This window comes from Euleptes europaea, chromosome 1, assembly GCF_029931775.1.
Source record: "Euleptes europaea isolate rEulEur1 chromosome 1, rEulEur1.hap1, whole genome shotgun sequence".
NCBI classification, from domain to species: Eukaryota; Metazoa; Chordata; class Lepidosauria; order Squamata; family Sphaerodactylidae; genus Euleptes; species Euleptes europaea.
Window position 1 is genome coordinate 10,744,135 of NC_079312.1, and position 14,144 is coordinate 10,758,278.

A 14,144-nucleotide genomic window follows, 5' to 3' on the forward strand; every position below is an offset into this window, starting at 1 on the left:
AACCGCACATCGAAAGATTCACACAGGGGAGAAGCTATATGAATGCTTGGAGTGTGGAAAGTGCTTCTCTCGAAATGACCACCTAACTGCACATCGAAAGATTCACACAGGGGAGAAGCTATATGAATGCTTGGAGTGTGGAAAGTGCTTCTCTCGAAATGACCACCTAACTGCACATCGAAAGATTCACACAGGGGAGAAGCTATATGAATGCTTGGAGTGTGGAAAGTGCTTCTCTCGAAATGACCACCTAACTGCACATCGAAAGATTCACACAGGGGAGAAGCCATATGAATGCTTAGAGTGTGGAAAGTGCTTCTCTTACAGTAACGACCTAACTAGACATCACAAGATTCACACAGGGGAGAAGCCATATAAATGCCTGGAGTGTGGAAAATGCTTCTCCCAGAATAGCAACCTTACTTCCCATCAAAAGATCCACACAGGGGAGAAGCCATATCAATGCTCGGAGTGTGGAAAGTGCTTCTCTCACAATGGCAATCTTACTTCCCATCAAAAGATCCACACAGGGGAGAAGCCATATAAATGCTCGGGGTGTGGGAAATGCTTCTCTCATAATAGCAGCCTTACTACTCATCAAAAGATTCATACAGGGGAGAAGCCATATAAATGCCTGGAGTGTGGAAAGTGCTTCTCTCAGAATGGCAACCTTACTTCCCATCAAAAGATCCACACAGGGGAGAAGCCATATAAATGCTCGGAGTGTGGAAAGTGTTTCTCTCATAATAGCAGCCTTACTACACATCAGAAGATTCACAGAGGGGAGAAGCCATATAAATGCTCGGGGTGTGGAAAATGCTTCTCTCATAATAGCAGCCTTACTGCACATCAAAAGATTCACACAGGGGAGAAGCCATATAAATGCTTGGAGTGTGGAAAGTGTTTCTCTCAGAATTGCCACCTTACTATCCATCAAAAGATCCACACAGGGGAGAAGCCATATAAATGCCTGGAGTGTGGAAAGTGCTTCTCTCATAATAGCAGCCTTACTGCACATCAGAAGATTCACAGAGGGGAGAAGCCACAAAAATGCATAGAGTGTGGAAAGTGCTTCTCTCGGAATGACAGTCTAACTAATCATCAAAAGATTCACACAGGGGAGAAGCCATATGAATGCTTTGAGTGTGGAAAGTGCTTTTCTCACAATAACGACCTAACTAAACATCACAAGATTCACACAGGGGAGAAGCCATATAAATGCTCGGAGTGTGGAAAGTGCTTCTCTCAGAATAGCAAACTAACTATTCATCAAAAGATTCATACAGGGGAGAAGCCATATAAATGCCTGGAGTGTGGAAAGTGCTTCTCTCAGAATGGCAACCTTACTTCCCATCAAAAGATCCACACAGGGGAGAAGCCATATAAATGCTCGGAGTGTGGAAAGTGTTTCTCTCAGAATTGTCACCTTACTGCCCATCAAAAGATCCACAGAGGGGAGAAGCCATATAAATGCTTGGAGTGTGAAAAGTGCTTCTCTCAGATTAGTGCCCTAACAAAACATAAAAAGATTCACACAGGAGAGAAGCCATATAGATGCTTGGAGTGTGGAAAGTGCTTCTCTTTGAATCGCCACCTTACTTCACATCAAAAGATTCACACAGGAGAGAGGCCATAATGCTTTGAGCGTGGAAAGTGCTTCTCTCAGAATTCCATCCTAACTGAACATCAAAAGATTCACACCAATAGAAGCATATGCAGACTTCGCAACTAGGAGAAAAAATGACTTATTTACTTATAATGATTGTATTAAGAAAGATGATCAAGTAAAAACTTCACAAGAACTTCGAGATGAGAACGTTAAAATTTCATGGTTCGTGTACCATCAAATAATACACGCTTTAGGAAAAGACTATGTACGAGAAGGCAAACAAAGGAAACCAACAGAATTTAAAACTCTGGTTACTAAAACACAAGATCATCTTCTGTCTAAAATCTAGAAATTATTGTTGTCTATAGAAAAAGCATCTGAGCAAGTCAAAACATGTATGGTCAAGTGGATGCAGAACTTAGGAGAGATGATTCCGATGCAGACCTGGGAGAAACTGGAAAACAGATATTAAGTTCACCAGATCACAAGCTGTAAAAGAAAATTGGTATGTTTTTCAGATGGCACTATGCACCGAAAGACCTGCAGAAGATGTACAAAGCAAATCAAGCAAACTGTTGGAAATGCTCCGAAAAAGAAGGAACTTATTTTCATCAATGGTGGATATGCAAGAAAGTACAAACTTTTTGGAAAAAAATACATAAAGAAATACAAGACTTTACGAACACCAACTTCCAACTAGAAGCTAAATACTTTTTATTAGGTATAATCCCACCTCAAATTACACCCAATCAAGAGAACTATATCAATACACAACAAAGCGGCGAGACTAGTTTTGGCCCCAAAATGGAAAGAAAAACAGATACCAGATTTAAACATGTGGATTACAAAAATGTATGAATATGCAAAACTATCCACCATGCTACATCATGAATCATATGAAGAACACAATCAAAAATGGAAATCTTTTTATGACAAATATGATAGACCATAAGTACATATTTTAGATAATATTGTTCAGATATTGGTGATTGTTTTTAGTAATAGATTAAAAGGTAACATTAGAGATATTAAAAACTTGGAATGTTATAGTAATAAACCAAAAGTAAGATTATGATAGAAATAATGACATCGAATGTCTGTACGCCGGTGTAATAGAAATGTAAGTGAATATAATCAAATTATCCCTTTCCCCGTTTTCCTTTTCCCATACCTTGTAATAAAAACAATTAAAAAAAGATTCATACAAGGGAGAAGCCATATAAATGCTTGAAGTGTGACAAGTGCTTTTCTCAGAATGGCCACCTAACTATACATCAGAAGGTTTACCTAGGGGAGAAGCCATATAAATACCACTATGAATTTGATTGATTTGAAATGTGGTGCTGTTCGAGAGTGTTATGGATAGTGTGGACTACCAAGGAGATTTGGTTTATACTCCACATTTGTATATAGTAAGGAGTCTCAAAGCAGCTTGCAATCACCTTCCCTTCCCACCCCCCACAACAGGCATCTTGTGAGGTTTGTGGGGTTGAGTGAGGTCGGTGGGGCTGAGTGAGATCTGAGAAAATGGGGCCTAACCCAAGATCTTCCAGCAGGTTTCATGTGGAGGAATGGGGAAAGCAGTCTGGTTCTCCAGATTAGAGTCTGTTGCTCTGAACTTCTATACCACACGCTAGGTTCTAGATCAAATCAAGCCTGAACTGTTCCTAGAAACTGAAATGACGGTGGCTATTGTACTTTGGCCACATGATGAGAAGATAAGTGTCACTGGAAAAGACAATTAAAAGTTAAAGGCAGTAGGAAAAGAAGAAGGCTTGAGATGGATTGGGTGTATAGCAGAATGTTCCTCTGACGCAATGACTTTATGTTTCACACCAGAAGCAATGTTGAATATCTTAGTCACTCCAAATTACTTCTTCCCACCCCTGAATTTTCCAGCCTGAATGCCACTGCCATCTGGTGACCATATCTGCTGTCAAGATGTCCTTGGGAGAAAGGGTCTCCTCAAGAGTCAGTAAAGGGAGGTAAAAACTGTTAGGAGAAGGGGGGAATAAAAGTCTGGAGCGGGAGGAATTGGGTCTCTGGCACAGGCTGCAAGTTGAGCAGGAAACCAACCAGTCAAGTTGGGTGGGAGTCCTTTTGCACCCTGAAGTTATTGTGAACCCAGGGAGAATTGACAGGCAGAATCCCTGCCCATGAAATACACCTGTTGCAAGGTGATGGTGAGCAGCGTAGTACCAAAAATAAAGGGAATCGGACCTTCCTGGCACAGATTAGCTGCACAACATCACTTGAGTGTTTGCGATGGAAGCAAAGGTTTACTTAGAAGCCAGGAAATGCCAGCAGCACAGACAGGGAAGGTGAAAAATACTACCTCGTGAAAAAAAAACCAGGGAGGGGTTTTTAACCTGATCCTTAGAGTCATCATGAAGAGCAAAAGATGGGAACCATTTTGCCCTCCTGATGCCTCACTTATGCTGATCTTCGTGTATGTCAGTTTATTGCTAGGGAGTTAGATGTTTTTATTTTATTCCACCTACTCACTACCCTCATGTTTGTACTTGAACTTTTAATAGTCCTTTTAATAAAGCCTAATGTTTTACTGTGGTTTACTGTGCATGCAAGAGTCCTACCCAGCCTCTGTTGAGCTTCACGGGCTCCTGCAAATAAGGAGAAAAACATAGATTTTTCCCATTTGAAATCCATATAAACTGCATGTGTAAGAAGCTGACAAGGTTTTTAGCAGCCTGCTTCTCAAAGGACATGACTCGGCTTAACTATTTTTAGTCAAGGAGATGCAGACGCTGAGGAGATACAGAATGACCTTAAAGCCAGCAAGGTGGCTTACAGGATATCCTCCAAAAAGAGAGCAACGGGGTGTTGCTGACTTCTGTATGAACTTTCTGTATTCTGTATGAGCTTTCCCGCTGTACTCTGATAACTTTTGCTGACTGTGAGCAATGATGTAATGAAATAACTGATGCAATGTTGTGTGAAGTTTATATATTCTTTTAGAGTTAAGAAAGTCTTTTAAAGGTAAGACAGATCAAATTTGAAGCGGGTCAATGCCTTTTGAGTGACTATGCTCTTAAAATTGACCCCTTCCTGAGAAGTGGTATGTTATCTTATTCAGATAGTCACCTATTAAGCAGGACTTAACTACTTTACTCACTTAATAAGTAAGTATTTTAATTGATGTACTCCAATGTAATTGTGTATATATATATGTGTGTGTATATATGTATATTACATATATAATATGTATATTTTATATTACATATGTAATATGTATATTACAAAGTCTTAATATTCAGTAACAATGTATACAGTACAGCAAGCAAGTTCTACATACTATTCAGTTTTTAAATCCAACACTTAAAATATAACAGTTAAAGGAGAGGATGGCTGCTGTGGGAGGGGGGGGGGGGCTCTGCGGCACTGAAGTCCAGAGGAGGTCCCTGTCCTCCCCATCCTCCAGCCCCAAACCTCCAGAGATGTCCCCATCCACAGCTGCCCTTTTAACCCCTGTCCTTGGAACAGGGCGCTTCCCAGCAGCAGAACAAAGTGCTGCAACAAACCCAAAAGATTTGGGCAGAAGAGGTTTCTCCTTCCCCTTTGCCTTCTGTCTCTTTTCCAGCATCTCTCCAGCTGGTCAGAGGAAGCTGCCTCCCCCACCCCCCCTCACAGCCCCAGGAGAGCCAAGAAGCCCCCTCTTTCCAAAGACTTCTGTTCCTCCCTCTGGGTCTGGTGGTTGCAGGGAACTACATTTCCCAGAAGGCCTTGCGCGCGCCATTGAGGTCAGCCCTGCCTTCCCCACGTGTTGGATGGGGCGGCTCTTCTCAGAGAGGGAGAAGGACGATTGTGGGCAATGGAGCCCCTCGGGGTCTCTCTCCTTTCTGGCTCCCCCCGGCTGGAGGGAGGACCTGGCTTTTGCACGTCTGCAGGGGAGGTGAGTCGGTGGAGGGTTTCCTGCAACAGATCTTGGGCAAGGGGAGGGGGAGAGAAGACACGTGTGAAGCGGAGGTGAAAGAGGGGGCCGGAAGGGAGGAAGTTTTCTCTGCAACCAGCCTGGGCTGCCTTTGTTCTTAAAGGCCAAACGGACCCCTGATCTGATCCAGCGGGGTTTGTGGCCTGTTAGTGGGCCCCGTGGCTCGTTGCCCTGGTGTGTCACGGCCATATATTTCTATTTTCTGTGCCTACTCTTGCTTTCTCTGGTGTAGGAGCCCAATGAGCACCATCCTCAAGAAGATCTCTGGACTGGCCACTGGTCTGAAGCTTTGCAAAGGAGCCGGAGGGGGATCAGATTCACACTCCCTGCCTGTCCGGCCTCCGCCTTCCTGCCCTCCCCTGAGTGGAGCATCGCTTCCATTGCAGAATATTAGAGGGATTTTCTGTTGTTTGTCTGGGCCAAGAGGCTTCCGTCCCCTGGACTTTGGGCCCTGGGACTCCCACAGTCATTCTGAGGCTGGTGCAGATTTCGAGACTCCCAGTTTGCATCTTCTAGATAAGAATAACACCCCCATTCAGGAAATCTTTTGCCATATATAAATCTTTGCCCAAAATAATTTCTGTTGTATGAAATCCTACATTTATTGAGACGATGCAGTAGTTTACTTCCAGTTTAAAGGCGCTGAATACAAACTGCAGTCATTCCACAGAGCATAAATCTCTGAAAAGATCTCTGAGGTTTGTGCCGGGTGTTCTTGACCCTGCATCTCTCACCCGCCAAGCCCTGAGGATCCCACGGCCTGGGATCGTTAGGGGGAAAACAAAACAAAATACAGAATGGCCTTATTTAGGCCAGCTTTTGTTTGTAGAGCTGGACGCAAGTGTAAGAGTAACACAGAACGCTTCTGCAGAAAATTTGGTTTACAGCAGAGACCTGTGGAATTACAGTTTCTGTGTACGTCTGCGGTTACACATGCAAAGTAGTTTGGTTGTTGAACCCACTGCACAGTGAAATGGGGAGAGATGTTTGTTTTCGTTTAAGTGAATTTGACAAAGAGAAGCCCAGTTTTTTGCAATTTTCTAAATTGGTATTTCTTGGAGACTCTCAGTATATTCTAATTGTCAGATGTTGTAAAACAATGTCATTGCTGTGGGTCTGATGTATATAATTCTTTTAATCAGTTGGCTGGCCAATGGGATTCTTCCTACCTACCTACCCGGGGACAGGAATCGATGTTCAACTGGGCCATCTTTTCCTCTTTCAGAGATCCCCAGTGTCCTTTGAGGATGTAGCCGTGTTCTTCATGGAGGAGGAATGGTCTCTGTTGGATCCAGGCCAAAGAGAACTCTTCTGGGAAGTTATGGAGGAAACTTACGAGACCCTGGCCTCTCTGGGTAAGGATTGTTTCCCTTTTATTATGAACACAGAAGAGAAGGGAGGGGGTAGCATCTTCCTTTGACACTCTTGAATTTCAGGATACACTTCCATTTACCACAGAGGAAAGAATGGAGATCACGCACTTGGGGATCTTAACAGCACCTGAAAAAGAAACCACTTAATACTTAGATGCTGTAAAGAGCAATCTGTTGTTGTAGAGGGCTCTGATTGGGAGTGATTGACAATGTCCAGTCTTGGTCCTGTTAGCAAATCCCTGGGGTTCCTTTTTCGGCCTTTCTGTTTTGGCACAGAGTGGTTCTCCCACAGTCCTGTCCTGCAACTCAAAAGTTCGGAGTTCAATGATGGCATTTGGGGTTAAGGCAGGAAGATTTTGGATTGCAGGGCTGGGGAAGGACCCCTGCCTGACACCCTCCTGAGGCACTCCCCTTGGGCTGGGATTAATGGATTCTTGCAGTCAAAATCTTTGCAGAGGGAAAACAAGATTCGTCTGTGAGCAGGTCTGTTTTGTGAGAAAGATGGTGAGGGAGGGAGGTGGTATGCGGGAGAAGAGAAGCCTAGCAGAGGCGCGGCAGCCATGTTCCAGGTGCTGTGCATGGATTAGGGAGCCAAGTGCTTCTCTTGGTAACTTTCTGCTGTTCTTTGTCAAGCTCAGAGCAGACCCAGGGGGAGCCAAGCCAGGCACGGATCAGGCCCACAATTTAATATCATTAACAGAGTCCAAAGTGGACTGGGGGGTGAATCCTTTGTCTCTGCTCTGCTCTCTCCGTTGGTTAACACCTGAAGTTCTATTTAGCCATGTTTTTGCCCTACAATGGTGAGTATTTTCAGTGCAATCCCCTCCCCAAGATCTTTGCTGCTTCCCGTACAGGATGATTCCAATGTCAATCATGCTCCAGTAGACCTCTTCATTGGCAAGGTCATCTTGACCCAGGTGACCTCCAGGAACCCCCGCTCCTTTCCTGTGTCCTGTTATTATATATGATAACCCACCCCTTCTCGCTCCGTTTCCCAATCCCATAGTTCACTGCAAATGGTGTACTGAATGAGCAGCTCTGCCTAGGGATGCCATCCTCCAGGTGGATTTCAACAAATTACAGTCGTGTGGCACTTGCTATATAGACTATAAAGCAACTTTTGCATGAGCAAGGCTTATATCTTATAATGTATTTATTTACAATCACTTAAATTTAACTTATACAAGCCTATTTTTGGGCATATTCAATTTGGCGTGCAAACTCAATTTAACAACACAAAAATATATTATTTTGCAATTCATACATTGATCGTTGAAATCTCATTTGAGGGTCATCCATACTGAATGAGCAGCTCTGCCAGGTGGAGCCTGGAGATCACCCTGAATTACAAGTGATCTCCAGACTAACCGATCACTATCTCTGGAGAAAATGGCTCCTGCGAATGATCAACTCTAGGCCCTTATCCCCTGCTGAGGTCCGTTCCCTACCCAAACTCCACCCTCCCTAGGCTGCACCCCCAAACCTCCAGGAATTTCTCAACCCGGGGTTTACAAGCCTAGCTTTGCCTTCTGACTAAAGATGTGTAGCAATAATGTACAAAGGAAAAGCCTCGGAGATCATTCTTTCCTGGCAAACTGTAGGCATAATTAGATTTATAACAAATGTCATACCTCCTTTCTTCCCTGTGGTTACCCAAAGTGGCTTAATTTGTTGTCAGCCAGCAGTTTTAATTTGCATAGTGGGCATTTGGCCCAGTACCTCCAAACCCTAGTCAGTAAATTTATACTTTACTTTTTCATAGAGTGAATATTTTCCATCCTCATGTCATAGAATCATAGAATTGGAAGGGACCACCAGGGTCATCTAGTCCAACCCCCTGCACAATGCAGGAATTTCACAACTACCTCCCCCACACACACCCAGTGACCACCTACTCCGTGCCCAGAAGATGGCCAAGATGTCCTCCCTCTTATGAACTGCCTCTCATGAACTGCCTAAGGTCATAGAATCAGCATTGCTGACCGATTACCATCCAGTCTCTGCTTAAAAACCTCCAGGGAAGGCGCACTTATCACCTCCCAAGGAAGCTCGTTGCACTAAGGAACTGCTCTAACTGCTAGAAATTTCTTCCTAATTTCTAGATGGAAACTCTTTTGATTTAATTTTAACCAGTTGGTTCTGGTCCGACCTTCTTGGGCAACAGAAAACTACTCGGCACCATCCTCTATATGACAGCCCTTCAAGTACTTGAAGATGGTTATCATGTCCCCTCTCAGTCTTCTCCTCTTCAGGCTAAACATACCCAGCACCTTCAACCTTTCCTCATAGGGCTTGGTATCCAGACCACTCACCATCTTTGTTGCCCTCCTCTGGGCACGTTCCAGCTTGTCTACATCTTTCTGAAATTGTGGTGCCCAAAACTGAACCCAGTACTCTAGGTGAGGTCTAACCAGAGTAGAGTAAAGCGATATCATCACTTCACATGATCTGGACACTATACTTCTGTTGATGCAGCCCAAGATCGCATTTGCCTTTTTACCTACCCCATCACACTGCTGACTCATGTTCAGTGTCTGGTCTACTAAGACCTCAGGTTCCTTTTCACACACACTACTGCTTAGACAAGTCTCCCCCATCCTATAATTATGCATTTAATTTTTCCTGCCTAAATGCAGAACTTTACATTTATCTCTGTTGAAATGCATTTTTTTGGTTTTAGCCCCATTTTATTGGTTTTAGCCCAATGTCTCTGCTACTGGCACTTTCCTAGCTTCTCGTGAGTAAACCTTTGCTTTTTCTGGCAAATAGTGGAGGGGTGTCGTGAGCTAATCTATGCCAGGATTGTCTGCTTCAATTCCTTTTTGGCACTGCAAGCTGCATCATCATCCTGAAGCGAGTGGCCAGTTTGGAGATGCCCATCTTTCTTTTTTGACGTGTTATGCCTTCCACCATCAACCATAGCTTCCAATGCCAAAAGCACTTGGCTGGGGTCTGGGGATTATTTGGTCCAGGATATTCTCATTCCTTCCATGTTTGATATGACTTTTGGGGGCGGGGAGAGGGGAGCTCATCATTACTCAGTCCTCAGTTCCACAATCTTTCATTTTTGTTCTTGTGATATAAGCCTTCCCCTCCATGACAAGATGTACGTAGGGTAGGAAGTGTAGAGGCTTTGAGTGGCTGCTGTGAGATAGGTTTTCTATTGAGCCTGAAGAGTACAGAGATCACTGAAGCAGGGGGTTTCAGAAAACAGCAAATATTTATTTATTGGTATATGTGTGAAGCTGCTCCACACAGCAACAAACAACACAACTTTCTCTTCCATGTTCCCAAATACTTTAGGCTTTTTCATTCTGTTTGGGTCTTGTTGCAGGGAGCTACATTTCCCAGAAGGCCTTGCGAGCACCTGAGAAGTCACCCCTGCCTTCCCTAGGTGTCCATGGGGTCGTTTTTCCGCAAGGCCGAGAAGGAAGTGCATGGAATAAGCAGTTCCACGGGGCCTCTCTTCTTTCTCATTTCCTCCGGCTGGAGGGAGAATATGGTTCTTGCACCTCTGCAGGAAAGGTGAGTTGAGGATTTCAACAACATCATGAGTAGGGGAGAGGAAGTCTGTGTAAATGGGAGTGAAAGAGAAAGAAGAAGCATTGAGAGTGGCTTCCCACATCTGTGTTTGGGGAGGGTGAGTCTGTTTTCACTCGCTTGAATGTATTCCATCCAACCAGCATGGGTTTATTTTATTGTTAATAGCTGGATGGACCCCTGGTCTGATCCAGCTGGGTTCATTGTCTGTTCCTTCTGGTCCCTGTATGTCAGTACGCTCTCAATTTTGCTTTTTGCACGTTCCACAGGCTAAGCCTCAAACAGACGTTTGGCCACATTTTACTCCTATTGTGGAAGTATTTTAAGTACCTTCTGTTGCTTCCTGTGGAATGTGATTCCCTTGAGCATCATCCTGAAGAAGACCCCTGAATGGGTAACTGGTCTAAAGGTTTGTTTTGTAACGGAGGGGATCTAATTCCCCCTCCCGGTCTGTGCTGCCCTCCACTTTCCTGACTTCTCGCAAGTCGAAAAATAAGCTATAAAATGGGGAAGTGATGCCATCTATAGAATAGACTTATTGGCTTGTGGCTCAGTGGTAGAGCAACTGGTTGGCACGCAGAAGGTCCCAGGTTCAATCCCTGGCATCTCCAGTTAAAGGGACTAGGCAAGTAGGTGATGTGAAAGACATCTGCCTAAGACCCTGGAGAGCCGCTGTCGGTCTGAGTAGACAATACTGACTTTGATGGACCAAGGGTCTGATTCAATATAAGGCAGCTTCATGGGTATCCTACTCATCCGAAGACAGAATTTGGCTCCTTGGAAGGTTATCTCCTGGGAAGTATCTGCAACAAAAAGGGAAAGATAAGGTTCTTCAGATCTTCTGGGAAAGGTTGATAGAATGGGAACAATATGCTGAGATCTAATATCGTTATAAAAAGGGCAGTGCAGCAAGACATGTTCTATAGTCTCCACTTTCCCTGTTCCACATGGACAAAGTCATTGGGTAAGATGTCATCCAGGAGGGCTGAAGGTAGAACATTGAAACGTGCAAGGGTGAAAGACCTCTGGTGTTTGGGAATTTCAAAGGATTTGAGATCATCTGAGAATTGAAAATATTTAGTGTATTTCAGGATGGATATTTGTGTATCTGAGCCCTATCTGATTGAAGGGCATGATCCCGAAGCTTTGGTTTTATCATTTCTTTTGCTTTTTGCTATCCCAGGGGCAGTAGGGTGGTAAAGTACTAAATATTGATCTATCATAGAATGTCCAGCTCTATCCAACCTGTCCAGAAGTTTCCAATTTAAGTCTCTTGAGTCGAGTTTGCTAGCAATGCCGAGGAGACTGATTGTACAGAAAGTGGTAGGATCTGATTTTTCTTCTTTTTTGCATATTGGGACAATAAGTGAAAGTCCCCAGTCTGGAGGGATGAGGGCCGATTGGATAATATGGCCTGCAGTCATTTGGCCTGCAAGCATTTTGGTCCACCAATCTATATCGGACTTTATCGTCTCTGGGATTATCATATCACTTCCAGGGGCCTTACCAGGTCTTAGTTGGTTTATTAGTTTTTTCAGTTCTTTAGCCATTACCAGAGGCCATTCTGGAAGGCTTTGCATTTGGGCCTTCGGGAAAGAATGGCAGTCTGTTTTGGATGAAAAAAGTGCACAGAAAGGAGATTCCCAGAGACGAGGGAAGAGGTAGCAGCCTAACTGTGGGGGCTGTGTGCGGAGGTCAGCTTTAATTAGGTGCCAGAAAGTTGTTGAGTCCTTTGATTTGGAAGCTTGGCTCAGTTGAGACCAAGAGTCTCTTTATGTTCTTCGTTTTTCTCGACTAGGAGATTTTCGTAGCACCGGTTAGGATTTTGAGCTCTGGGGGAATTTTGGTTATGTTACTTTGTCACAAGATTGTTTTTTGCAGAGTAGCAGTCTGCATCAAACCAACTCCTTGACTTACTTTTCCTGAACAGTTGGATGTTACGATCCTGTGGTCGCTTTAGAAGGATTTGTGTCCATCGAGAGAGAGAACGCTGGTATTACATAATCACTGAATTTGTTGGGTTGCCCAAAGTCACGGCGTTTCGGAGTTGTAATGCCACATCAGAAGTACAATATTTCTTACATTGTTGTTGCAGTTTCTCAGACTAGAGTGTCCTTCTGTTGGTCGAAAAAGATTCTTGATCTTACGTTGGGTGCGTCAGTTGGGACAAAAGTATATCCGGATGAATTGCGGATGTGAAGAGCCAGAGTAACTGGAAGATGGTCACTGTCTTGTCTGGACTCAACTTTAAGCTATGGGTTGGTAGTGAGCAAGTCCTGAGATGTCAAAATAAAGTCAATTATACTTGCACCACGTTAGGACCAGAAAGTATACTCCCTAGGGATGTCTCCTTGAATTGTCCTGTTAAGGATAACAAGATCTCGTCTGGAGGCAAGCTCTAATAAGCGACCCTCTTTCCAGTGGGACTTGGTATCCTTGACAATTCTGGGAGGAAGAATATTTAAAGAGTCTTTTGCTGGTGGTATTAAATTTCAGGCATTGTATAATGATTAATCTGAAGGGCCAAGTCTGGCATTAAGTCTCCTGCAACTATCATAGATGCATTTAAATGAAATGTAAGAAGCGAATCCAAATACTGTTCACATTTGGACCAGATTTCCTGTGTCTGTTGTTTAATGCCAAAAGAAGGGAGGTACACGTTTATAATCAGGAGGGTTTGTTTCCTGAACTGGAGTAGGGAGGCCTGTGCCCCGTGGTCGCAAGGTGTCAGCGAAGTGACTCTCATGTGTAACCTTGCAGCTGTAAGGATGGCTTGGCCTCCTTTTGCTCTTCCTTTTCTCTCCCTGGAGATGGGTCTTTCTGGGATGTCTGAGAATCTAAAGTAGCTTCATTCACTGCTTTCTTTTGAAGGCTTCAAGCCCGGTTTGTACGTTGGTCAGGAGTGGAGAGATTAGAAGAGTGTGCGAGAGGTTGCTACACAGGGACCGGGACCTGTGAAGTTATGATTTCATAGGAGATGTACTATATTACACCAAGCCAGGATTGAGAATTGTTTCCACAGAAATAGGTTTCAATGACAGGACTTTCAGAGTTGAAATGTAAATCATTGGGAAGACTAACCGATATGGCTATAAGATTGTGGGTTTGGGTTGAGTCAAGATTTATTAGGGGAGTTTCTTGCATGTCTTCTTGGAGTTGAGTTTTGTCTCGATGGAAATCTTTTCCTAGGCTGGACCTCTGGCGAAAGTTTTTTAGAGGAGCAGCTCTAGCTTGTAGACTCACTAGAGATCTCTCTAGGTCTGATGAGATAGGCTCTGCATCTTTGTGTTCTCTAGTTGCTGAAGTTATGGGGAAGTTAAGTGGCAGTGTTTCTTCCTGTGTTTCAGTAGATAAATTTCCTTGCGTTCTGGCAGTTGGCTGCAAACCAGGGCTCGACCTGCTTGCAGTGTGAGACGAGGACTGCAGTCTGTTGCTTTCAGGGGCGACACAATCAGGAGCTGGCAAAGGTACCTGTGTCCGTTGCTGAATAGGAAAAAGAGAATCTATGCATTCATCAAAGAAAACTCTGCTGACGGAAATTTTAAATGTGGCCAGGAATTTCTGCATTTGCAAATTGCATAGTTGGAATGACAGGGCTACTGAATTTCAGGAGTGTTCTTAGGGAGCTTTTGTGAGCCTTTCAAATTCTTCGAAGTCAACAGACTGGGGTTCT

At 43.9% G+C, this 14,144-nt stretch overlaps 1 protein-coding gene across 1 annotated transcript in view; it reads left to right on the forward strand.

The window, feature by feature from the left end:
• LOC130491071 (zinc finger protein 493-like) overlaps nt 1-11,663 on the forward strand; it is a 67,603-nt gene extending 55,940 nt beyond the window's left edge. The window contains exons 7-9 of the mRNA XM_056864833.1: nt 6,784-6,913; nt 10,266-10,456; nt 11,655-11,663. Of these exons, the coding sequence (XP_056720811.1) occupies nt 6,784-6,913; nt 10,266-10,456; nt 11,655-11,663 (330 nt within the window). The remainder of the gene's footprint in view (nt 1-6,783; nt 6,914-10,265; nt 10,457-11,654) is intronic.
• The last annotated feature ends 2,481 nt before the right edge of the window (nt 11,664-14,144 follow it).